Consider the following 27203-nt stretch of genomic DNA (forward strand, 5'->3'; position numbering starts at 1 on the left):
TCTTTTAATATTTGGCTTATCTTAGATAATAAATCAGCTGTTTTATTTTCATTGCCTCTTGTGTGTTCATTTTAATTTGATATCCTCTAATATAAAAATGCGTTTTAAATATGATCAATCTCCTGTGCTAGATTTTTCTTCCATTATACTTCTTGTATGCTTTTACTGTAGCCTCACAGTCATATTGTAAATGGTTTGTTTATAAGAAATATTTACATTGATTATAATCCTTTCATAAGAGCTTCTATTTCATATTCTGTGGATGTTAGGATTTTGACAGAGAATTTTCCTGAATTATACTACATATTTGTTCTATAGTTTTTAAGTGATATTCAAATGGTTTATTTTGATGACGACTCCCCATCATTCTTCACATCCATCAGTTTCTAAATTTCTATAATCTTTGTCAGTAGGTAATCTTAATGGTAGTATATTTTTGAATAATTCTTTAATTTTTTGGATAAGTTTTATATCTTGATTATTCCATTTGTGTTTTCTATTAGGGGAAGTCTTCTGATATAATGGTCATAATATCTTTCCTACATTAGGAATAAAGGGTCTAGTCTGGTTTGTTAATTCTAAAAATGACATTATTTGGATAATACTAGTTAATTTATTTGAAAATTCTAAAATTTTTGTAGCAATATGAGGTTGTAATCTTATTGTCATTTCTCATAATTCCATTCCTAAAAATTTTATGTATGTTTTTCCTATTTTCATTTTCTTTTTGAAAATAACTATACCATGATTCATAAATTCTGAAACTATAATTTGTAGGTGTCTAATATGTTCCTAAGGAGTTTTATATAGACTGATATGTCATAATGTAGATTATAGAAAAAGTTTAATGTTTTAGGAATATTTCATCCATGCGTTTTTTGAAAACAGAAGGAGCATTTTTAAGTCTAAATAGCATCACTAATCATTCGTAATGTCCTTCGGTTGTAGTGAATGCAGTCCATTCAATGGATTCTAGATGCATTTTAATTTTGTGGAGTCTAGATTTGCAATCAAATTTACTTAATATTTTATAGTCTTGTACATAACTAAGAAGAGAATATCTATTTGGAATCTTATAGTATCTTCATATGTATTGTCATTTAATATCTTATAATTTATGATAATTCTAGTTTTTCCTTTGATTTTTTTTTGAATGTTTGCTAACTATAAATGCAGTACTAGAATATTTAGAATTTGATTTTCTTATTAATTTATATTTTATAAGCTCTGTCATATGCATCTTAAATTTATCACTATCCTTGACAGTATATTTAACGTGTCCTGTATCTATCCTATGCTTTGAATTTATTGTTTAATTTTGCACAAAGGTTTATCTATTTTTCAGTGTTTTAATGAATTTTCATTACTTATTATATCTATTTTTTCTAAATTTCTTATGACTTGTTAAATATCTTTATTTTTTTCTATGCTATAATAATATAAGGTTTCTCCTATTATGATATTCTCGAAATCTCGTGGGTTTATTTGACAAAAGTCTTCTAAACTCTATTAGAGTCAATTTTTAATAAAGATAGCAGATTACTTACATGGAAATCCATTCCAATAGGGTACTTAAAATTAGAAAACAGGGTCCAACCAATCAATTCACCCAGAACGCTTCTGGCGACTAATTCAACTAGCTTTGGTTGATCCCTGCAATCATTTCGTATCAAAAGAAAAACCACTAGTTAAGACCAAGGAGATGAAAATACAAGTTAAGAAATTCCTCATAAAAAAACAGACTTTGACAATGGTGATTACCATAGAGGAAAACAAGTTATAGAACAAATATTTTGTAGAGAAATATTTAATTATTGTTCTTGATGATGTGGACAGTAAAGAGCAAGTAGATGCATTGGCTGGTGAACTTACTTGGTTTGGTCAAGGAAGTCAGATCATATTAACTAGAGATGATGTTTTGAATGTTGCTAAAGTTTATAAAGATAAAAGCTAATGGCAATCTCTTCAACTATTTAGTTTGAGTGCATTTGGTAAGAGCTGAGTAATGATTCTCTATTTTCTATTGTTCTCTTCTCAGTGTTAGATGAGTATGAGTCAAAATACAATAAACATGTAGTGACATTGAATAGTACTCTTTTAAGTCTTTTGGCCATTTATATGAATTTAATTCATTGCCTTTAGCTATTATACCGGCCTGAACCGGAGTTAGGATATTTTATTCACAACACTACCCATCTTGAAATTTCAAAGAAATGCATTAACTCTCAACAGAAAAATTGAGATTTTGATTGAAAATATAAAAGAAAGAAGGTTTTTTGTGCCAAAGAAAAAGAAAGGTTTGATGAGATGACAACAAACTAGACAAAGATTTCAATGGGCATTCACCCATTACGAATATATTATTTACATCTGCAAATTGTAAGCAAAAGAAACTGTAACAGCTCATTCCCAGCTCAAACACATTAATTTAACACAAAAAGGATCGTTGAATAACCAGTCGTGCACTTTCGCTGCTAAAACATCCAGGGGCAGCAATTTGCCAGGACTTTGCATATTGGTGATTCAATGATAAATAAAGAACCTAAAGCAATATACAAATTTTCCAACATGATAAAGAAATCTCGTCGGATGCTCCCAAGATTTTCACCACCCATTTTCCGTATGGATTGTTTTGACATCCAAACAGCATACAGTTGAAGGTAATCAAGCTGCAAACGCAGTAGTCACAAGGCAAAGAATATTTCTGGTTCATGTGTATGGATGATGTCTGTGTCGATCCTTCTCGCGGGAAGAATAAGAGGAGCTATGGTAGTCGCCACGATCTAAAACAACAAATAAATAGCCTCAGATGGAACAATCCTCCTTTGAGAAAATTCTATACATCATAAAAACAATGGCAGAACATATACATACCTCGTGCCGAATGGTGTCTTGATTTGTCTGAATGCCCCCCTGAAACACATGAACAGCTTAAGAATTAGGCACATAAAGAATTCGAAAAACGATAAAGCACGAGAAATAAAGGAAGCTTGGATTACCTGAATCTTTTCCCTGCTTGTCCTTTGAACGATGACTTCTATCCTTGAATTTCTCCCGTTCTCTTTCCAACTCTTTCTCCCGTTCCCTTTCCCTTTCCCTGTCAGAATCCCTTCCATCTCTTACCCTCTCACGGTCCCGAGCTTTTAATCTCTCCCTTTCTTTCTCTCTGTTCCGTTCTCCACTTACATCCTGTCTGTGCTCAGATTTGGACTTCGATGGAGGTTCTTCTCTCATCACTTCATCAATTGAGATATTCTTATTGTCTTCATCACTTTTCTTGGACTCCTTTAATTTTTCAATGGCTGCTTTTAGAATTGCACCCTTCGAAGCACCAGTGTCTTGATTGGAAACAGCAGGTACAACCTTGGGACTAGATGTATCATTATTAGCTACTGGTCCATTTGGTGTTCCTTCCTAAGCAAAAGGATAAAAATCACGGATAGTGAATTTTTACAAATAAAATGTCGTAGAATAAACTTAAATTCCATTATCTTGAAAAGGATGAGAATGAAGCATAAGATCGTAATTCACCTTAGAATTTTGCTGCCCTTGTGTGTCTGTTGTCTGTTTTGATATTGTGAATGAATCTCCATCCTTACACACAGGTAAGTATACTGCTTTAGGAAGGCTGTACAAATGTGCTAAAACCCTACAGACTTCATCAATCCCCGACTTCTCTGCATCAAAAACCTTCCACCATGGGGGGTCCTCAGGAAGTGGTACCTGGAATCTTCGAGCAGCCGCATATACAACACCACAAGCCACAACTTCACTCTTGAATCTAACACACAAGGTTGTACGCAGGCTGCTCAAAAAAAATCACGGAAGGAAAAAAATTCAGGCATGAAAGCTTGAAGCAAAGCTAGTTTGGAAGAAGTGAAAATAAATAAATAAAAATTGGACAACCCTACAGAAAATCAATTATATACTGCTACACTAAAAATATAGGGAAACACATTAAAATGCAAACAGTCACGATATAACTATCATGATGAACTACACACGGATACAGAAAGAGGGAGTAAAAGCAATAATTCAACCTAGGGGGGCTAGAAATACAAGCACGGGCTTTCCATAGGAGGAGCTGTGGGCCTCCACAGGTGAAAGAAAAGTCCCCAAAATCTCTTACCTCTTTCTCATTCTTCAGAACAGTGTTCCAAACAACACAATATTTTGGGCATCTGGACAGTGATGGTTATTTGTCACTAGAAACTAGAGCATCTGTTGGTCATTCGTATGGGCAAGGAATTCCTCAGATAGGCCAAATGTCAAAATAAAGTGTCTTATCCCAATCATCTGTCCCATCATTTGTAGAGCAATTACACTTTTCCAACAATCCGTGCCTAATGCACAGTGAGCATGTACAGCTTCACTTATGGTACTCCACAGCTTTAATAATCAATGGATGCACTTTTAAACTTCCAACCTCTACCTTTCTCCACATTCTCTGTTAAGTATTTATCTATTTTTTTGCCTTTGACCCATCTTGCTTGAATCCTAGGCCAGGTGTTAATATCTTTCATGGACAATAATTCTTTTGGGGTGCATATCCTAAGCTTCATAATGATATATAAGAGCTTAATAGATGTAAACTTATCGTTCTTTTTGTTGCCCATTCAGAACTTCGAAACTCTCCTTAAAAGCACAAAGTAAGGCCAAGGTTTGAAATCTTGGTGTTAGAGGCTGGTTTTGGCCACCTCAAAACCAAGATATGGCCGAAATTTTGCGAGATGGGTCAAAACCAGGGAATTTCCCTGAAATTTGGGTCTCTAGTTTCGGCCCTATATTGGCTTTTTCTTTTGGGTACCTGAGGAGGGGAGTGGCTTGTGCTTCCCAATGTTTGGGTTGCCAGCTGTGTTCACAACAATATTGCTTCTAATATTTGGGTCCTTCCTATAAAGCTGATAGTTTGATACATGAAGTGCATTGAGAGTAGGCAGAGTCGTCAGCTCTTCTGAAGCGGTACCTGTGGGCTTACATCAATTTTGCAATGGTTGAAGTTTAGAGAAGTTGGGAGAAATCGTACTGGTAACATTCATTTTCTAACAACTAATTAGAGAAATGTTACTACTGATGCATAAGATCAAGATCTGCAATGTGTAAGGATTGTTCCTTTCCAATTTGGAGTAAATTCTCTTACAATGGAGAGTAACACATTCACAAGTGTCACAAGCAGCTCCTGGAAGCAGAAGCTGTTCCAAGCAGCAGTATCCACCAAAACAGAACTGGGAAACTTTGGTTTAGACCATTGAAGAAGGTTATTTGACAAATTCACTCTTCAGCAGCTAAAGAGACGCCAAAGAATCTGGAACAGGACCTGTTAACTGGTCGTCTGTAAGGTTTTCAACCCAGAAAACTAAAAGCATTTGAGACGGAAGGAGACAGAGGAGACAAAATTACCAAAATGACGAGCTAAGTAAAGAAGAAGACGGTTTGACTGACATGGACTGAAACAGTTGGTTTCGGACGGATGTTCTTCCACACCCCCACCCCAAACAACTTTCACCAAAGTCTCAGTGAAAGTTGACCCTTAGGAAAGGCTGCGTACATTTGCCCTCCCGGAACCTGCAATTGTAGTAGCCTCATGCACTGTGACACTACTGAATTTCACTTCATTCTTCTTTTAAGTAGCTTCCATCTGAAACCCGAAGGGGACAGTGGAGTTGGCATGGGCACTGGTCTAAACCAACAGGCGACCTGTCTTTGAATCCTCTTACCAGCATTGACAAATTACCTTGGATTAAGTGACCTAACTTCTAGAATGACCAGTCCCATGACAGGGGCTCCAATCAACCCCGACAAATTGTCAAGTGAAGGGCCTAGAAACCCCATCAGCAGGGGGAAGGGGGAAGGGAAAAAAAGAATAAGAATAGCTTTCGACTTTTCTAGACTCTTAACTACATTAATCTCCGTTTATACAAAGTCCAATAGGTACTTACATAGGAATCAACAATACGGAATCTACTTCAAAATATCAAATATAAATAAGCAGAAGACAAAAGATGGAAGTTTCTTAAGTGGATCCAGCAGACAAAAACATGTTGCCAAGCATTGAGAAAAATTTACACGGATAAAATGCCGCTAAATTTTGCAAGTCCACTCTTGCAGGGTCCAAAGAGGTGTGAACTAGGAATTGCCTAATGATTTTTATTTTGTTCAGTTCGCTGTTAGGTTTCTGATTTATTCTAGGTGGCTGACTCCTAAAGTCAAAGTTAAAAGCATTGAGTAGTGTAAGACTCTAACTGTAGGATCTCCCTTAACAAGTATGCACGCCATTCACATGCTCCTAAGAAGTCTTGCATCATTGTCCCTATTTGATGTTGTAATCAGTGATATGAACAAAGGCCCACCCCCTGGTTGAAACCCTGGTTTGGACCCCAAGGCCTGACCAAGATGGCACACCTAGGGCCGGTCGAATCCATAGGGCAATTTGATCATTTTCCAGCCCTAATTAGTCGATTATTTTATTTTCAGAATTTTGGTATTAATTTTAGGAGTCCATTTATGTTTTGAAGTCCTAATTTAAGTTTCGTCATTGGAGTTTTTAGTGACATAAGGAGTCATTATGGATAATTGTCTTTTATTTTGAGTCAAGTTCTTTTATATGGCCATTATTTAATTGTAAACGGCATCCTAACTTATAAAGGAAACCTAGCAGAGTTAATTTATAATTCCTAGTTGAGTCCCCAGTTAGATTCATTCTTTCTTGATGTAAGGCTATAAGCCATTCTCTTCTTTGTAAAAACAGTAAGCATTGAATTGAAGAACTCTCGTGGGAAATTAGGTCCTAGCCTTCCTGGGAGGACCCCTGCAGATTCTTAATGTTTCTTGCGTCCAATTGCAGCATTCAACTTCAAGGATCAGCAACCTTCATATTCAACAGCAGCTCCATCAAGTATGTCCAACACCCCCCAGCTTCCATCTCTTGTGCCACCAAGGAATCCCCACCCCCTCCCATCACAGCCCTCTAATTCGCTTCCCCCACCCCTGCCAGCCCCTGAGATTCCCTCCCCTACCCCCTGCGAAACCCAGGCCCCTCCCCCACCTCCCCTTTAACTTGTAGAACCCCCTTTCCCCCCTTTTTCCCTCTCAGCTTCCTCTCTCTCTTTTCTGACCAGTGGCAATCTGAGAAACCAAAAAGAAGAGGAAAGAAAGAAAGAAAAGAAAAGAAAAGAAGAGCAAAGAAAGAAAGAAAAGACTCAATCAATTGTTTCATCCAAGAATTATCCACTCTTTATCAATTATTTTGTCCAAGAATTATCCCCACTATCTTCCCTAAACCTTACCAAATCAATCCAAATTATCTCATTTCTCTTTCTATCAATCCTAGGGTATCTTCTGTCTTTCAAGATCATACAACAGGAATTTAGTAAAGCCCTAACTTTTCCCTAGCAACCCATATATCTTTCCATTAGTATTCCTCGTTACTTTAGACCAACCCATTAGAATTTTGGTGAATATTTGCTGGGAGATTCTGGGCTAATCCTAACCCTAGAGTGGGGTTACATCATTGGGACTCCTTCAAAATCTGATTTCTTTTCCCTGTTCTACGAGTCATTCTCTACTAGAATTTATTCCAGTGTTGAGATTAGGAATATAGATAGAGAGAACAGCCAGAGGTTTCAGGTCTCACGATGAAGGCCATTATGGTTAGGTTACCAATGTGGATCCTAGCTCTAATGCCATTTTGATCTTAGGAATAATGGCTTATATACTCAAAACACCAGCCACCTATATTTACGATAAGTGAGTGAAGATCAGTTACAAGGAGGTAAGTAACCTCCAGATTCATTCATCCCCCAAAAAAAAAACTCCAGATTCAACAGTTAATACACCATTGAACCCAAGAATGCAACCACTTCAAGCAATTATCTCATCCAATTTGATGGAGCCAGGGAAAAAACATAGTAGAGTCACAGACTAACTCCCCTTGATCCAGTTGATGTGGTAGCTAGTTTAGACATTATTGCTGGTAAAATCAGGTTAATAAAAATAACATCAACACTACAAGAAGGATCCCAGAGAGATCATCAACTAATTCAACTGAAAGAGGGATTCATTTCATTGCAAGGTAAAAGGCCCTCAGTGAGATAACTCAACACCACGAGTGAAAAGAGAGGAGTAATGATGTACAGTGCAGTCACTAGAAGCCGGAGGCCAGCAGTGGTGCCTGCCAGCACTAAAATCCAAAGTGGGACAGAGACAACAACTGTCGTAACTGACAGTGCTGAAACCAAGACAAGAAAGAGACAGATGTGTTGCCCCCCCCCCCCCCCCCCCAAAAAAAAAAAAAAACTAGAGAGAGAGAGGTGGAGGTTCTAGGATTTCATGATAGGAGGGCATTAGGGTTAGAATAATAGGATCCACACCTCAGATACCACACAGAAATCAGGAATAACAGCATGTGTTCATACACACCAGCCTACCTATATTTATAATAAATAGATAGAACATTGTAGATTAGGTACAAGGACATAAATATTGTCAAAGACTCAAAAGCTAAACTACCCTTGAACCATACAACATCTAGTAAGTTATTCCCGTCTCTATTCAAACCCAATTTTTTCCTAAATATCAGTAATGGTTTTCTTTTGATCTCACAATGCACCCAATTCATTTCATCAATCAAACCCATGGAACAAAATTCAGTCGAAACACTCATTTTGAGCACTCCTTTGTTGATTTTGGCCCATCTTGGTGAATTATTTCACTCTTTTCAAGCTAGTTGCAAGGTAACCTAAGTTTCCCCTATTTTTTTTTTTTTTTTTTCATTTCTTTCGTGGTCAAATGGTGTTGGAATGTTTTGAAAATTTTTTTCCATGGTCTCTAGTAGGTAGATTAACAAGTGGTGGTTGTTGGATTTGATCTTTATAGTGTTCTATTATTTTTATTTTTCTGATTTTAAAAAATACCTACAAAATTACATTTTTTATTTGCTTCATGCTCAAAGCTTATTGGATTGAGTTGAAATTATTATGTATTGTCTCTAATAAGTAGATTTACATATGTAATTGATTGAATCTGATTTTTGAAGTGTTTTACTATGTTTTCTGATTTTTCTTGTATTTAATAATTATTATACAAAAATCTTTAATTATAAAAAAATTTAATCAGGAAAAATTTTCAAAATGTTTATGAATACCTTAGTTTACCTATGCAATTGATTGAATTTGATTTTTGAAGTGTTTTACTATGTTTTCTGATTTTTCTTGTATTTAATAATTATTGTAAAAAATTATTTTTAATTAGGAAAAAAATTTTCAAAATGTTTATGAATACCTTAGTTTACAAGTAATGTGTGTTTAGTGTCTTCAGGCTAAAATAACGGAGATTATTATGTATTTTTGTATCAGGCACAAGCTATTGAGTCAGAGACTCAAAAACACAATGTCAAACATAGCTTGGCAGCATGACAGGCCTTTAACAATTGACAGGAAGAAGTCAGAGTGTAAATATTGTTTGAAAAAGATTGGATCAGGTGGGGCCACTCGACTAAAGATCCATCAAGCGAGAGGGGACCGCAATGCGGTTGAATGCCCCAATGTCCCTTATGAAGTTAAAGTGGCAATGGCAAAATGTGACAGGAGGGCAAAAGAAGAGGGCACAAAAGAAAGTAAAGATGGATGAGTTCCAGACAGCATGCTTAGAGGAGGTGGGAGAGCAAAATGTGGATCTAGATGATGCATCATCCCCAGAGGCAAAGATGGAGAGAGTACTCAGGATGAGTAGGAAGTCTCATGGACTCAATGAGATCAGGAAGACACAAAGGGCCATGGGTGCAAGGTCACCTAGAGATCCGGATTTTGAGAGGGCAAGCAGAGGCAGCTCCAATATGAGGAGGAGCCAGAGTGTAAGAGAGTCAGCTCCATTATCACGGGCCACACGACCACAACCTAGTGCCACATCTGTTGCACCTAGACCCAGTGCCACATCTACTGCTTCTAGACCCATTGCCATAGATCCCAATATGCAAATACTATGCATTGATCCTGACTTGTTTGCGAGGCCACAAACAAAACAAAAGAAATTTAAGCACATGTGGGGTAATGTGAAGGAGAAGGTGGGGATAGCCTTTTCTAAGTGGGCATTATATCACAATGTTCATGTAAATGTTGCACATGGGCCTTATTACAAAGTGATGGCGGATGCGATCAATGGCGCTAGACATGGGGTGGTTGGGCCAACCCCATATGAGATATATAATATATATCTCCCATGGCATAAGGAAGACTTGAAAACCTACATTGATGGTCTTAAGCCAATGTAGAGGCACTATGGGGTGACAATGATGTGTGATGGTTGGACTGGTCCCACTAGAATTTTATGCTGGAATTATGATGGGAGTACAATGTTCCTCAAGTCTGTTGATGCATCTAGTTACAAGAAGGATGCAAAATACATATATGGGTTGCTGAAGAGTGTGGTGAAAGAGGTTTGATGTAGATTGTGACTGATAATGGCTCCAATTTCAAGAAGGTTGGGATGAAGTTGATGGAGATCCCCACCTTTAGGCTCTTCTCCTTGTGAGGCACATTGTATTTATTTGATAATAAAAGACATGGGGCAAATCAAATTTGTGAAGAATGTTATTCAACGGGCTTTACATGCGACCACATTCGTATATAACCATGGATATGCATTGGTTATGTTGAGGAGGATATGTGGTGGTGAATTGGTGAGGCCTGAGGTCACAAGAACTCAGACGGGGCTGCTAAATCCCCCCCGGGGGAAGCAAGGGGGAAAGTGACCAATCAAACTACTCGAGTTAATAGGGGGCATGGACGATTGTAGGTGTGGTTGGTGTCACTGGGTCGGTGGGGGGACCCTAGGAAGGGGGGATGACCCACCGAATTCCGGGCGCGTTAGCCCTTTTTTTTTTTTTTTTTGAGTTGCTGTGAGTGCGGGTGGTTGTAGGTCAAGGGTGCTCATAGATAGTCAACTACAAAAGGCCGGTTTCAGTTATGCCAAGTTGAACGACGAGCTAGTGCTCATAGATGTGTCACGGTTTTATGAAGCGTCTAATCACAATTCACTCGCGTTGATCAATCAACAATTTTGCTACCACTCCTTAAGGTTACCTGTTGTATCATACACTTCTTGCATTTTTTCCCACGCTTCTATTTGTTACAAATTGTATTGCCTTGAAGTGTTTTGAGAAAAAGAAAACCCAACTACGTGCGATGTTTGCATTTGAAGAGTGGTTCAGTTGGCCCCAGTCAGATTCACTGGCAGGGAGAGCAACACGGGCTACCATATCCAGTGATACCTTCTGGGGAAATCTAAAAGTTGTTGTGAAGCAACTAGACCCTGTGGTGACAATCTTGAAGTTGGTAGACACAACAAAGGAAACCAACTTTACCACATATATGGACTGCAGTGGAGATGATGAAGGAGATGGTTAGGAAAATAAAACCTAAGGGCAGCCAAAAATTCCTTGATATCATCCAGGAGAGGTGGGAAAGGCAATTGAAACATCCATTTCATTTGGCTGGTGAATTAAAAGTTACTAAAATTTTCAAGTTATTACTTGATAGTTAATACTTATTATGTTTGTTGGCTTGTATGATAGCCTATTATTTGAATCCCATGTAGAGAACTTGGGATGAGGACAGATTTGATCCGAGTAGTCCAGCAAGTAGTTGTGACTTGTGACTTGTGACTTGTGAGATGACTAGTAGTCTAGTACTAAAGATAACTACTTGTTCTTTATACTAACGTTGTAATTATTTATTGTAGTTAAAGGCTTTTAGAGATGTTATTGGTAACTTCGGTCACTTAGTGACTATTCAGGCTCTGGAGAACACCAATCCTGGTTAGTCACTAGGTCTAAGTTTTAAATACTCAATTTGAGTTTCTGACACAATTTATTTTTACCATTACTAATTTGGTTGGTTATGTTTCTTGTAGCTAAGTGGTACTGGTGGCTACAATACGAGTTAAGACTCAGAGCACTTGATTAATATTGCAGTTAAAGTGCTCTCCCAGACATCTTCTACCACCAGCTGCGAGTGTAATTGGAGCACATTCAATTTGATACATTCTAAGAGGCCGAATCGTTTGGGGATGAAGCGGCTAGAGGATCTTGTATAAGTTCACTATAATATGAAGTTGAGAGAGGAGCACATTAAGTTAGGTCAAGAGCGAGGTAATGGGACAAGATTAAGTTGGCTGACATCTTTGCCATTGATGATGATGAGGAGGACCCCCTATTTGAGTGGGTCAGAGAGCCATTGTTGGATGAGGCAGGAGGTTGACCCAGCAGTCAAATTGCATGAGAAATGGGAGCTAATGTGGATGAGTTCTTAGCCACAGATGGGAGAGTGCACACCAAGCCTAAACGTCCCTTTGTACCACACCCCGGTGCATCCAATGTCAGTGAGGATAATATTGTGAGGATAATATTGTGGTCAGATGATGTTACTCAACCACTCGCTAGTCAGGCACAGGATGATGACGATGATGATGATGTTGGACTTGGTAGTGGGGATGACAGTGGTTGTGATGATGATGATGATGATTGGGCTTGTTGATTAGGATCCAGCAGATCCACGGGAGAGACCACCACCAAAGCTAGCAATGACCCCAGTTGAGAGTCAACGACAGGGAGAGCCATTGAGGTTCACGGGGGAGACTCAATTCAGCCACACTACCCAGGATGTCGACCACGGTCCACCAGCATCTCGAGGTTGTACTTCCACCCATAGCCAGAAGGGGAAAGTGAAGCAACATAGACATAGGTATGAGGATGACAATTCATCATACGGGTCTTACCATCCCACAGATGTGAATAGCTTGACAGGTTTCATGGGATCTATGAGTCTAGATGAGTCAAGAGGCTCCACAGTCGGATACTAGATACCAGCCACAGCAGATCCCCACTCATACTAGAGTGGTATGAAGAGTGTTGCATCTTCTTCTAGGGCTTACTGTCATGCATCTTATGGTCAAGGGTTTCCTCAGGATTATGGGAGACATAAACTAGTGGAATAGACTAGGATGTATTATCAGCGTCTGACAAGAGGACGGTATGCGTACATAGGGGTGCAACTTATATAGATGCTAAATAGGGGGCACAAATGTTTGTGGAGTAGATCTTCGGTGTGCAATCCCAACCCCTACCCCCTGAGGCTGAATTAGAACTTTCCTATCTATATTGTGTATTCCCTTAGATTATTTATCTTATGCATGTTGACAACCAGACCTATAGAGCTACAATTGTCGATTGCCTCGACAACCATAGGCATTACATGTCATGGGATGTCTATGTCTGTTGGTCAGAGGAGAGGATGTCACAGGCACAATACTACTCAAGTCATGGGATGGATCCACTGAGGCACTCCTTTTGGCACTGAATTAGTGAATTGTACTTCTCATTTTATTTTTATTGTTAGTTACATCGTATTTGAATTTTGATGTTTTGAGTTTATTTGATGTTTTGAATTGAACTTAAAAGTCATATATTGAATGTTATGTACTTAGGTATAGTTAAGCTTATTGTGTACTTCGCGTTCAACTCTACATTGATGTTAAATACTTTGAACGACATATCTACATTGAATTTTTTAGCAAAATGCATGTGTCAATTTGTTCTTTATACTCTAATTAGCTTAAATGCAAAATCCCACCCCAAAACACTACCAAAAACCTGTCAAAACTTGAGTTTCCATTGAATTTTTTACTATGATCAAACCCCATATAGGACAGACCACCTGAAACTTATACTCTGCTTAATTCTATTAAACCTCCAATGCCCAATATATACCACCTTGAACAATGAAACTTCTTATTGGGACTTGATCCTTATCACATACGGCAATTGAAAGTTTTTATAACTAGGTAAGTACCATACCTAGGTAAACATCACATGTCACAGGGTGATGGCTGCCATCAAGCATACAGTTTCAAAAAGGTAACAGGGCGACAGGGAAAGAACAAAGACAATCCTCCAAATTAATTCATGATCCAAGGTTCACTTGATCTCCAAAACAGAACAATATCATAATCCATTGCAACAGTTTTAACAGTCTAAGTCGAAGCAGTGGTTACTCGGGCACTCTGCTTTAGGGTTGAATGATGAAAGAACTGATGCTCAAATCTAAATAGCACATAAAGGAAAAAGTCACTACACTAAGTTATCAGTTCAAGCAGCAGCATAAGAAGGAAGGGAAGAAGGTGAGTATGATGAAATCAACAAAAATACTCAGAAGACATTCATCCAGATAAGTACCTATCATTCGCAAGATTCCAAGCTTCCTGGCTCAGCTCTGAAGGTGTCTCAAGAGCTTTAAGGTAGTTTGATATGAACTTATGAGGATGTTCAACATGACAGATGAAACCCATCTCTTTCAATAAGTGTCTCTCTGTTCTGTTCAAGTCCATCTTCAGCTCTGAATATTTCTGCAAGACAAATAAAAGAAAATTCCAGACACAATTAGTTTAAAACGAAGACACATCATAATTGCATTAGGGCAAGTGCTACTGCACCCCAGCTAACTTCAGCATAAATCTTCAGCTCTGAATATTTCTGTAAGACAAATAAAAGAAAATTCCAGACACAATTACTTAGTTTAAAACGAAGACACATCATAATTGCATTAGGGCAAGTGCTACTTGCAGTAGCAACCCCAGCTAACTTCAGCATAAAACAAAAATATCTGAACCTTGTCCTTCATACTGGATGAACAAGAGGAAGAAAATCCCCACAGAATCTCTAAAATTCACTCAATGATACCATAACAAAAAAAAATTAGAAGGTTGGAATTAAAGAAATAACAAGCAAAAGATATATGTGAATGTTTTCAGTTAACCTTTGAAAAGACGTCCAAATGCTCTATGGGTAAATTTCTCTTTCGACACTCCATCCTATGGAATACCATAAGCACATGCTTCGCTTTTCTCGGGCTTTCTTCCAGCTTTGAGGTGAGCCAAACACAGCTAGCAGCTACCCTCTGCAATGAAACCAGAACATCATAAACAAAGTCATGGGTGATAATAGATTTTCAAAACCAGTAATGATTGCAATAGCTTATAAGTTATTATCAAGGAAAGTCATAATTTGGAAAGAGGGAAGAGTTGTAAGGAAAGCAACCTTCACATTAAAGCGAGCAAATGACTTCTTGCAGTAGAAACGATGGAATAGAACTTGGCTTGTTGCCATTACTGCCTGAGGTCTGGCATTATAAGATTAAGAAAACAAAATATAATAATAAGGAAATCAAAATCTCCCTTTTTTTTCCAAAGAAAAAAGGACCTGGTTCACCAAGTAAATAACTATATAATTTATTACTATCTTTAAAGGATACAATCTGAGCAAAATGCCGCTTTCCTGAATGAGATCACATCCATAAATTCTAAGTGTTGTTTCTGTAGCTTCATCTATTTCATCTTTCCTTGATGGTGAGTTTCTTAATTGCTCATCCGTCAGGTAGAACGTATCAAGTGCTGTGTAAATCATTACGGACAACTGCAAAACAAAAAGAAGCTTTAAGCATAAGGATAAACCCATGAAGGCAGACGCATTAGAGGGTATCTACCATCAGACCAACTAAGTGCAATTTGTATCTTTAGATTCTTTTTTGTCTTTCTTCTTTTTTCTTAGATTTCTTGATAGGTTTTCCAACAATAGTCCTCCCTACTGAAATTGACACACAGAAATTTTAAAAAGAAATGCAGTTCATACCATCTCAAACAAGGAGAAATCAACTAATAAGTGCTTACAGATCAAACCCTAACTGAACCTATTGGAAAATTTGAAGAAATTGAAACCTTCAGCAGATGAATATTGTTATAGAAAAATAAAAGAGGTATCAGGTGACATTTGCAGCTTTGCTACTAAGAACGCCGATGACTGTCCTTGGTGCTGCGAAAGAACGGAGATGTGAAGGGCTCAAAGCCACAAAGAGGACTCTGAAATTAGACGCATCAACTATATTTAGTCCCCTCCAAAGGGTCTAAAGTATATCAGTCGGGTGATCTTAAGAGACGTTTCAATTTGTACCCTACCCTATCGCAGATACGTACCAATGGGCACGGAATTGAATAGAAATGATCGAAATACATCTGAGGATGGTTTACTTAAATATTTTTTTCGTATTCAACAGAACAGATGTAGAACACATGAGAGGGCTACGCAACAACAAATAACATCAGAGGAAAGAAAGACAACTCAATGTGGATATTTATGCAACATTTTGACATATATTACAAAATAATTTACACAAATCATAATTAGTACCACATCTCTCATCTGGCAAAGCACCAGAAGATTATCTCACACCAGATTATCTCCTACCTCTACCACACACAAAATTACCACTAACTTATTGGTATGACTTCTCCCCTGAGTTGAACATACTCTCTAAATAAATTGCAAGTGATGGTTAGTGTTCTCATAAGTGAGTACAAAAGAGCATTAAAGATTAACATGCCAAAAAGAAGAAAGACAAATATATATATATATATATATATATAAATAGTTTTGGAATGTGGCAAAACAACAATCTCATGTACTATTAGTTGTATAAATAAATGTAACTAAGCATAAAACAGAATGGTGGAATCTTTTTCTTTACCAATCACCCCCACCCCCCACCCAAGGGGAAGGAAGCTTAACCATCCAATTTGGCAACCTTAGACACCCAAAGCAGCATTAATCTTTTGACTTGCATTCAAGGACAATTTACAATAGCTTAACCAACCAATTGTGCAAGCTTAGATACCAAAAGCAGAATTTAGCGGCTATAAAAATATCATCTGTTAGCAAAACACAATATTCTATATGATGAGCTATCAACATCTGTAGTCTATACAACAAGTTAGTTAACACCAAAAGGGTGCACTATCCTAATTGGAAAAACCAATAACAAGCACTTCAACAATCACCTAAACCAAGTATCTTCCTACAGTAGCTTTGTTCCTCACAACACCATTGGAACAAAGCCTAAGTTTTGTTCATGATAAACCGTGAGAAGACCACTTAGCCTTACACTTATGGATGGGTCGAGGAATCCCAGAGTTCTGATTTGAGTGAAGGTAAAAATCCAGCGCAGTGGTTGGTCACATCATAAAGTTCCAAAAGGGGGAACCATGTACTACTTATGCCCTGGATCCTTTCCCCCTTCAATAGAGATTTGAAATCCATCTACACCAAGAACTCATGTAGATTTGGCATGTAGATTGGTGACAACAAACAAAAATCTGACGTTAAGAAAATGCATTATTGTCGGCCATCTTCCTATAAATTTTGGAGAACAAATCATTATTGTCTTCAGAACTTACCAGGAAAATTAATATTACAAATTTTTTTCTAAAAATCTATTCAGTGGTTAAACAATGCAAGAAATGAACCCTCGTTGAAACGTGTGTTCACTAATAACTCATCATTGAACATGGAGAAAATGAAACCCAGCAACAAACAAGTTTGACGCTATAATTTTCCTAAACTAACAAACATATTTGTTTAAATTGACTGGTCCACACCAACTTAAAGGAGTGAAAGTTTAGCAAGCATGTAATTTCACTTCCTTTTTGCCAAAAGACAGGTAGACCCTTTTCTGATATAACGGAAAATAACAATCGAGCTTCAAATAAAATTCTAGAACTACACAAGAAAAAATTGAACCTTGAATGACCCGTTACTCTTGGAATTACAAATGATTTTGCAGGATTAAACACGGAAACAAAATGGGAGGAAAATCAATAACAGAAAATAAAACACCAGACAGGCAGACAAAAACCGAACCAAACTAATCAAAAAGGAACAGCGAAAAGCAAAGGAGAGAGGATTCAGACCTAGCCTTGACCTTGAGATTGATATGATCCACAAACTAGAAACCAAGGTTTAAGTGCAAAAACAAGGGAAGAGGACTGAGCAACAAATACGAAAACGATAAACTTGATCCTTGGAGGGGGGGGGGGCTAAACACTATATTTCACACTAGAGAAATTTTCGCATTTAGCCCCCCCCCCCCCCCGCCTTCTTGAGGATCCCTAAACTTTCTCCTAAAATTTCTATTCCTTTAATAACAATTTCAACTATAAGTTTTCTCCTACAATTTCTCCTCTACCTTATTTCTTTCATAATCTTTTAAAGTTCTAAATGGTGATAAATCTAATCGTACAATTTTAGCCCCTATGCTTTATTTTAAAATATTTTTAATAATTTACCCATAATTGTGTTATCTATATTTTAATCTTCCTATTAATTTATTTATTTTTTTTTGTGAGTCCTATGTCCAAATATGATAAAATAATTTTGAGGTGAGTCCCAACAAGGGCCCACACAATATCTGTGGTGAAAAGACGTTACTTCTTGCCTAACGGAGAGGTGATCCTAACTCATTATTCGCCCCCCCCCCCAAAGTTCAATCCTAGCCGCCCCTGCCCACTCTAACCAAATGGCCTTGATAATATTAAGTAAGTCAAAACTTTGAAGGTGGAGACAATGGTCACGGGTAGGGGGAGGGGAAGTGGTGGTTTCTGACGAAGTGTAAGAAGAAGATAGGTGACGGTTGGATATGTGAGGGAAGATAGGTGAGGGTTGGGTATATGAGGGCAATTTGGTCATAATACTAAAACTTAAGGATGTTATGGTCATTTCACTTTCAAAGGTTGATTCACTTAATAGAAAAGCATTCTGTTAGAGTATATATTAATCATAATTGTTCCATGAGTTCCACAATTATCATATGGCCATCCCTTCTTGGACAAACTTTATTTCACTCCCAACACCATTGAGATTTGTCATTTCATTTTACTTTTGTTGTGTCATACAACCATACAAAAACAAGAAGAAAAAAGAGACTACTTCGATATATGTTGAATTCACTTGCACAAGACACAATTCTTAAATTGGTTCATACAACAAGATAGAACAAAAGAAAAGTGAAAACCCTTACAGAAACAAAAGAGACGGATATAACTTTTTTACGTATCTTACCTAAAATTATTATATTTAAAGTAAAAAAAATATTAATTGCAAAATAAAGTAAAAGGTGAAAAATAAATGCATATTCTTAAATTATGCACTTGCAATAAATAACTTTATTTTGTTTTCCTTAAAACTAAAAGGAGACTAATAGATCCTTCCAGCTAGGTAACCAAACAAATGTAAAATGAGATTCATAGATCTCTCTAACCGTTGCCCATAATGATTTGCTGACTAATTTATTTTATCTTCCAACCAAACTACTTGAATTTTAAATTTTGGAAGTAGGATACAATTTACATTTTATTGTTGAATCAATTTGAAAATCTACCATTTATCAGATGCCTTGTCCCATAAATCAAGAGGTGAGACTATTGCTGTAAACAAAGAAATTATTATGATCAAAGAGGAGAGAGAATGTCAATGTAGATCACACATGACAAGGATGTAAGAGAACAAGGGAGTTTTTTTTTCCCCCTCTCATTCTCAGCATAAGAGATTTAACGTGAACATGGACAACCACGTGCAGTAAAGAGAAGGAAGAGTGTTAACGTGGTCACATATAATTAGGATGTAAAGCGATGTGAAAAAGAAGCTTCTCATATTCTCAAGAAGGACATTTAGTGTCAATATAAACAGTCGTAGGATGATAATATCTTGAATTACGATCACCATCATCAATGTAACCATGCCTAGACCTTTGTGACAAAAAAATCCCATCAACATCTAAAATCCATTGAATAATTTTATTACTCTTAAAAAATATTATATTGTGGTCATAGTAAGAGGCAAAAACATTCAGAATATCAAAGAAAATGTATGAGAAGACCTCTCATGAACCTCCTTCATACAACCCAAAACAAAGATATTCTAGTTTTCTAAGGAACTTAATTGACGAAGAACATGTATCCATGATGCCACAATCATGAATGAAACTCCCTTTTTTTAATTATACAATTCCTTAGAGGAGGGTGATGCATGAAAATAAAAAAAATAAAATAAAATAAATACAAAAATAACAAAAAACATTTTAACAAGCGACTCTAACAGTAGATATGCAACACTAAAGGATCATGATCAGAAGTAGCTGAAGAAAGCTGCTTAAGAAAGGCAAAAGGAAAATTTCCCAAGCGGTCAGATTTTAAAAAAAATTACTCAATAAGATTTTTTTTTTTTTAAATCTACTTCTATTTTTTAAAATAATTATCAAATCTTAAAATTTTCTATCATGAACTACCCAAATTACCTTCAAGTCTTTCATTGCAAATGATGAAATTGACAAACGATAGGATGACACCAAAAACAGGATATTGTCAGCCCTAGAATTGCCAAGAAATTGAAGGAATTGGTAAGCACTTCTTACAAGTTTTTACGGTTCAGAGTAATTTGTTAGCTTTGGGTAGAATATTAGTTGAGCAGGAAAAATTATCACGAAATTTGAGATTTTATAATTATTCGTTCAAGTAAAAAATATATATATATATATTTTCTTGAGTAAATTTTTTTTGAATTTGACCATCTGAGGAAATTTTCCCACTGCAAAATTCTAAGCCTGCAACCATTATTGAGAAACAGAAGCATGTGCCAAAACAACCCTTAATCGAACAAAGGGCTTTTGTCTATTTATTTTGGTAAATTGAGGGGCATGTGTCTATTTGATGAACTAAAAGGTAATCTTACGGACCCTAATTTGTTCCATATTAAAGAAATCAAGGAATATTAAAAGAGCAAAAACCACCCAATAAGCAATACAAAGGGACATATAGGTTGATGCACAAAGACAGATTACAAAATGGATGGCATGCTTGGTGTTAAGGTTATTACATTGTGATCAAATGATCACGAGTTTAAGCCAAGAAAACGTCTCTCTACAAGAATGGACATACGGCTTCATATATTATGCCAATATATCCAAAACCCTGGCAGAAGCGATGAGAACTGGGTAATGCCTCTTTAATCCTACAAAAACATAATTTCAAGTACAATGATATAATCTTGTCTTTCCTATCCTAATTTTAGTTTTTAAAAAATTCCTTTTTGGGGCTTTTGCCTTAAAAATAGTTAGAGTTGGAAATTAATAGGGGCTTGCTACATTCAGGCTATATGCAACTAACCATCCCAGGGGAATCAAGACCTAATTAATCAATCTGCTTGATTCAACGATGATAACCAACCTCTGGTCCAGTATAAGTAATCCAATATGGGTCATTCACTAGTGGATTGAAACTACTATGCAAGTAAAATGATAATTGTTCTTGAGTAAAGGTAGTTAATGTAAATGGCAACAATTAATATCCAAGACAGCAACAAGATTATCTTCCGCAAGCTTCTTTTCATGACTTCAAAAAAGTGGGAACACATGACTAGGGAGCACAAGAACCCAAATCCTAAAGGACCTTCATAATTCACTTCATCTTTTGTTCGGTGAAAAGAACATGTCGATTCACCCAGGGATCATACTTATAGAACTCAAGCTTTTCTATCATCTTTCGAGGGTTCTTCCTCCTCACATAACAAAATCTAGTTCCAGCAGCAAAGACGAGCCTAATAAGTATTGAACCACCTTTTGCCTTACCCATCATTTTCAGTGAGCCACAAAATCAGGTAAGGGCCTGTTTGGTTACTTGAATCTGAAGATTTCAAAAATCTAGAGATTTCAAATCTATGGAGTCATGGTTCATAAAATTAACTGTTTGGTTAGCCTGAATCTTTGGAATGAAATATGTAATTCATCATGAAAAAACATCTATGGAATCATGGTTAAAATGTTCAGTGAATTTATAGTAGGGGTAAAATCTCTGGATTTCACCTCATACCCATTAATCTACAGATTCACGTTTTTAGTGTTAAAAGGTGAATCCCTCTAAAAACGTGAATCCCTAGATTTCATGAATCCAGGCATTCACACAACTAAATGGGTATAAATCTCCCATTTGTGAATCCAGAGATTTCAAATCTCTAGAATCATGTAACCAAACAGACCCTAAGAGAATCCGCAAAACAAGTAATAGCCAATAAAATTGGTTCCCTCCTATAAATGAGAAAATAACACAACAAACTGTATAGCATGTTTTCTTATGGCTGATGAAAAGTACATATGCAGGTGATTTAGGACCCAAAGAACAGTTTAAGGAATGCATCATGACAAAAAAACAGAATATGCTATCCACCTTGCCATATCCTTCTGGAAACTCATGTTTCCTAAGCATTAAAGTTTCAAACCAAAAAAAGAGAAGACTCGTTCCCCAATACATCTTCAGGTTTTTATAACTTAAAGCAACAAATACAACCAACTTAAGTAGCTGGTTGGTTTTTGGTGGGCTTAACATAAAACACCCTAGCATTCCCTTCAAGCTTTGATTACCAACGAGGAAACAGAAAGCAAAGTGCACTCACTAAAACATTTTTAAATCATACTTCAACCAAGAACGATTTAATAAACACCGTTTATTCACAAAGAAAACCAAGCGCACTCGCTAAAAGGAGCGGAAGTAAATTCTGGTTGGTCAAACAAGTGCAGAAACAAGACTAGAGTAACTGAACTACATCTTTTAAGAGCAATTGAATTAATCAGAACATGAACAGTCATACCATAATCTAATTTTACTCTGTGTGTGTAGTACCTCAAGGGTTCAGCATAGTTGCGTACTTGCGTTCTACTTTTCTAATCATTAGCCATGCACCTTTGTATCAATCTGTATTTCATCATTGCATTTGTTTAATTTGAACTTCAAAGATTATTGAACAGATGAAAGATCGTTCAATAAGATCAGGATAAAGCAGCAAATGCTGCTATGATTTGACAATCTCTTGAGACAACACTAACATTTTCTAAGGAATTAAATACCCTATTTCAAATTTATATTTCCCTTAGGCCTTAGGCATGGAAGCTAAGGGTGAGTTTGATAATGTTTCTATGCCAGTAGCATTGTTTTTTTGCAAAAAACACTTTTTGATATTTCTGTTCTTAAAAAATGTTTTTTCAATAATTTTGAGCATTTCACAAACATGTTTCAAAAATGTTTTTCAAATATTTTCAAAACAAAAACATGTTTGAGAAACTCGTTCTTAGAAGTTTGTTCTAGGTGGAATTTCATTTTGAACAAGTAGAATTACAAAAATAACATCAACATCTAATTAACTACAAAAAATGACCATATACTTGAAATAAAGTGAAATCTAAATTTAAAGAGTTTACAACACATTCAAATTTAAAGTAAAATTTTACCTAAAAAAAGTGAACTTTAAATTCTACATAGTTATTAAACAAGACTATGCATTAAAAAAAGTCTTAAATTTAAAGAGTATACAACACATTCAAATTTAAAAGTTGTAGAACAGATCTACAAAGGTATTTCAGGCATACCATACCTTTTAGCCATGGCGGATCACAGACTTGAGCATCTTTTCCAGATTTTAGGAGAAATTTTATGACAAAAACCGAGATTTGGATCTGGGAAAGACCATGACAGAAGGATCCATTAAAGGGAATATTAAGATCCTCAAATCTTAGAACAACCAAATGGATGGATGACCTGCTGGGGATAGGAGACATCTAACAGAGCTGCAGAGCTAGAATTAGAAATCACACATATCAGATCAACTGAGTATCTAATTAACCCAAAATGCTGATTATCAAGCACAATAAGATAACAGAATTCTAGGTCAATCTATTGGTTAGATTCTGAGATCAAGGAATTTCCTCCTACAGTCAGGAATCTCAAAAATAGGACAATAGGTGTGATTCCTGATTAGCACATTTATGTGTGAAATCTTAGGGTATAAAACATGCATTTTACACACTTAGAGTGGAGCTACCTTATGTTGTTTTTGCAAATTTTAGGACTTTTCAATATTGAAGCAAATATTTGGAGTTTTGGGTATAAATCATGCAAATTTTACACGTCAAGAGGTCCATTCAAATTCTCAAATGCGAAAATGGGCCTGATCTGGAGCATGATGGGCTAGAGATGTGATTATGGGCCAACTCCGAAATATTTAAGAGATAAAGAAGGCAAATTTGATCTACGGCTGAGATTATAAATTATCAGTCAAAAATACAGAAATATTATTGAGAGAGTCCAAATGGAGAAAGAGTCATTGCATACCTCAATATCTTATTTCCTATTTGTGATTTGATTAAAGAAATAAAAAGAGGAAAAAGAATTATATTCAGATAAGGAAGAAGGAAAAATCCCGTTTTTGAATGTCTCTGTTCAATTTCGATCAAGCCCTTCATCGAACGGTCATCCGGTGTCTGACCGAGCTGATTTTTGGAGGAGAGCTTTACGACTTCTTGATCCTTAAATCCAACGGTGGAATTGTGCATTTGATCTCTCTAAGTCAGCCCGATTAGTACATCAAAACCCTAATTGGTTGAGTCAAATAGAAACCCTGAGTTTGATTCAAATTCTATCAAGATTCATATCCCATGTAAAACTCTATAAAAGGAGAGCATACTCCATCAAGGAAGAACGTTTTTTAGAGCTTAGTAGAAGCACTCTTTCTTCTCTCTTCAGTTTATTTAGGCTTTCTCTAGTTTTCTTTGCTTGCATTTGTGAGATTTAAATTTTTAGATTGAATATTTAGGTTTAATTTTTCTATATAATGCAATTTAAGTTCAAGTTTCTAGTTCAAGTTTCAAGCTTTAAGATTCAAGTTTTTCTCTGGGTCTAGCAATTGTAGATCTAGATCAAGATCATTCTAGATCTAGATCTGGTTGTTAGGATTGGTTGAGATTCAAATCGTTTGTTCAATTCGCAAGTAAGTAACCTTCTTCAATAATCTTCTTTCCTCCCTCCATTCCCGCTTCTATCTACCCCTCCATGTTCTTAATTTAGGATTTACTTTCAGCATTTATTTATTGTTCTCCCTTCCCTGGGTCCTTGATCACGCCTACAGTCGTGCCTCTCTTTAATTAAGGTTTCCCTTTCCTTTTATTACTCTATTATTTACTTTATATTATTTACTTTCTGCAATTTACTTTCAGCATTTATTTATTGTTCTCCCTTCCCATGGGTCCTTGATCAGAGATTCCTACAGTCGTGCCTCTCTTTGGTTAAGGTTTCCCTTTCCTTTTATTGCTTTAATTATTTCTTTTCTGCAATTTATTTTTCTCTAATATCATTTCCCCCGATCGGTGGACTGTAAGCTACGGCAAAGGGTCCACGATCAAAGTCATTATAATTATACTCCCCTTCCCTAGATCTAGAGCTAACACTCGGATCACTTCCCTTTTATTTTTATTTATTTATTATTCGCATTTTTTTCTACCTTTATTAATTATGCATTGATTATGTTTGCTTTAATTTTCATTTCAATTCGATAGCATTAGATGTATGGATTAAGACCGTTCGTTTAGTTTAATTAAGTAATTAACAAATTTTAATCATTGCACTCTAGCATTATCATTAAGAAATTAATTCTAAAGTGACATATCTCCTTGAGATCGACCCGTTAGCTACACGATACAATACCGTGCGCTTGCGATTACTTTTAATTTCACAAACAATTCCGATCTAACATGGTGTATTGTTTACAAAACAATGATTAAGCAATATAATAGGTAGTAAGAATCCGGACTTCAAACCGAATTCCACCAACGGAATCAAGCAAAGATACAACTTCTTCCAATCAAATGACCAGAAACCAAAATAATGGTTCACAGGATACCTACTTAGAAGCAAATAGTGGAAAAGGAAGAATAAGAATAAAGAGTAGGATATCAACTCTGGGAGTCAACAATCAAAACCCAGGTCAGAGTCACCACAAACCCTAAGTAAGCAAAAGGGCTACTTTTCATTCAACTAAATCATTAAGGTGGGGGGCTAACAGCCCCCTTGGATATATGCAGACCAATCATAAGAAAACATAGATTCGGTGTAGAAATTAGAACTACTCTTGACCAATAGAAATTATTCTGTTTAAAACTAGGAAAAGAATTCACAACATAATAGAACACCTACTGGAAGATAAAAGGTAAAACTCTTCAAAACATAATTAAAAAAAGTAAAGAAAATTGCACTAGCACCCCAAAATGGAGGCCTTAAAACATTGATACCCCACTTTATGTTTGAAGAACACAGACAACCTAAAATTCGATTTTTGAAACACAGACAACCTATAATTGGATTTTCATTGGATGCATTAGTCCAATTTGTCATTAAAACCTGTTAAATCATTGACTATTTCTTTTAATTCCAAAAATATGAAGGGAAAAATATGAAGAAAAAAATAGTGATTTAACGGTTTTCAGTGATAAATTGGACTATTATGTCCAATGAAAATCTTCAAACATAAAGTGGGGGTGTCAGTGCTTTAAGGCCTCCATTTTGGGGTACCACTGCAATTTGCTCAAAAAGATATGTCATTTTTGCTAGAGTTCCCCACTTGTACAAATAATTGATAACAAAAGATAAGCTAGGGACTTTACCCCCACAATGAACTTACGATAGTGATCCAACTACTGATCCAAACGCACATCCAGAAATCATTGATGTCAAAGAAACCAAATCTCTATGAGGCATTTCATCAAACACTTGGCAAGCATGTCCTATTCACCCGTTCCCCGAGTTCAACCGAATCGCAAGAGAGTGAACCATTTCTCCATATTTAAGACTACCATGAAGTGAAGAAATAGCTTTATTGATCACAGAAAAAATTGGACTGGAGAAAATATAAAATGAATTACCTTCTGTTGTTGACATACCAAAGCGTCGAAATGATATTAAAAAAAAGAAAAAAAAGAAGAAGTAGAAGAAGCAAATGGAAACGGATTAATCTGAAATTTCACTTCACAGGAGGGAGAATTCAGATTTGAGAAGACAAAGATAAAGATTTTTATAGCGATCTAGCGAGTTCATACCCATCCCCACCCACCGAAGAAAACAAAAGAAAAAGCAACCGAAAATAATCATCTGGAAGAAAAAAGCACTGGAAACACAACAGCAAAGAGAGAAGCAGGGCCAGAAAAAATCAATCAAACACAATATTTAGTCCGATCTCAAAAAGTAGTGATAGACAAAGATTAACGAAGCTACCTGGTGAAGGAATCGAGTTTGCAGACTGGAAGAGACGACCTCAGCTGCTGTTGGAGTTGCAGAGTCGTTCGAGCCCCTCTTGAAACGTTGGAAGACATTAGAAGGATTGGGGTTAATTTTATCGGGCACACTTTTCCTTGAGTTGTTTTTGAAACAGGAAAACAACTCTTGCGGTGTTTTGCAAAAACTGTGTTTCTTGAGTGATATTTATATCCGGGTCGTTTTTCTGTTGAACCGGT

General features: G+C 36.4%; 1 protein-coding gene across 4 annotated transcripts; it reads right to left on the reverse strand.

Annotated features, from left to right (window-relative positions):
• Positions 1 to 1863: 1863 nt before the first annotated feature.
• Positions 1864 to 27203, reverse strand: LOC149005451 (cyclin-L1-1-like). Of its 4 annotated transcripts, none has more exons than XM_089136077.1 (10): positions 26965 to 27203; positions 23297 to 23378; positions 15303 to 15463; positions 15089 to 15170; positions 14808 to 14948; positions 14228 to 14397; positions 3532 to 3805; positions 3000 to 3414; positions 2875 to 2913; positions 1864 to 2783 (listed from the first exon to the last, which is right to left on the reverse strand). In XM_089136077.1, exons 3-10 carry the CDS (start codon positions 15452 to 15454, stop codon positions 2710 to 2712), a joined length of 1347 nt encoding a protein of 448 aa, XP_088992203.1. In that variant the 5' UTR covers positions 15455 to 15463; positions 23297 to 23378; positions 26965 to 27203; the 3' UTR covers positions 1864 to 2709. The 4 variants fall into 4 exon arrangements, with proteins under 4 accessions (XP_088992203.1, XP_088992201.1, XP_088992204.1 ...); XM_089136075.1 differs by lacking the exon at positions 23297 to 23378 and adding an exon at positions 26375 to 26542; XM_089136078.1 differs by lacking the exon at positions 23297 to 23378 and adding an exon at positions 26358 to 26542.

The sequence above is a fragment of the Hakea prostrata genome, chromosome 9 (genome assembly GCF_041222555.1).
Source record: "Hakea prostrata isolate BN-2017 chromosome 9, UWA_Hpros_2, whole genome shotgun sequence".
Classification (NCBI taxonomy): domain Eukaryota; kingdom Viridiplantae; phylum Streptophyta; class Magnoliopsida; order Proteales; family Proteaceae; genus Hakea; species Hakea prostrata.

Coding starts and splice junctions, on each gene's coding strand:
- LOC149005451 (XM_089136075.1), bottom strand. CDS start 26,407: ATGTGCGTTTGGATCAGTAGTTGGATCACTATC. Junction 14,398..14,807: donor ATTTGGACGTCTTTTCAAAG/GTTAACTGAAAA, acceptor TTTGTCTTGCAG/AAATATTCAGAGCTGAAGAT. Junction 3,415..3,531: donor AAGGGCAGCAAAATTCTAAG/GTGAATTACGAT, acceptor CCTTTTGCTTAG/GAAGGAACACCAAATGGACC.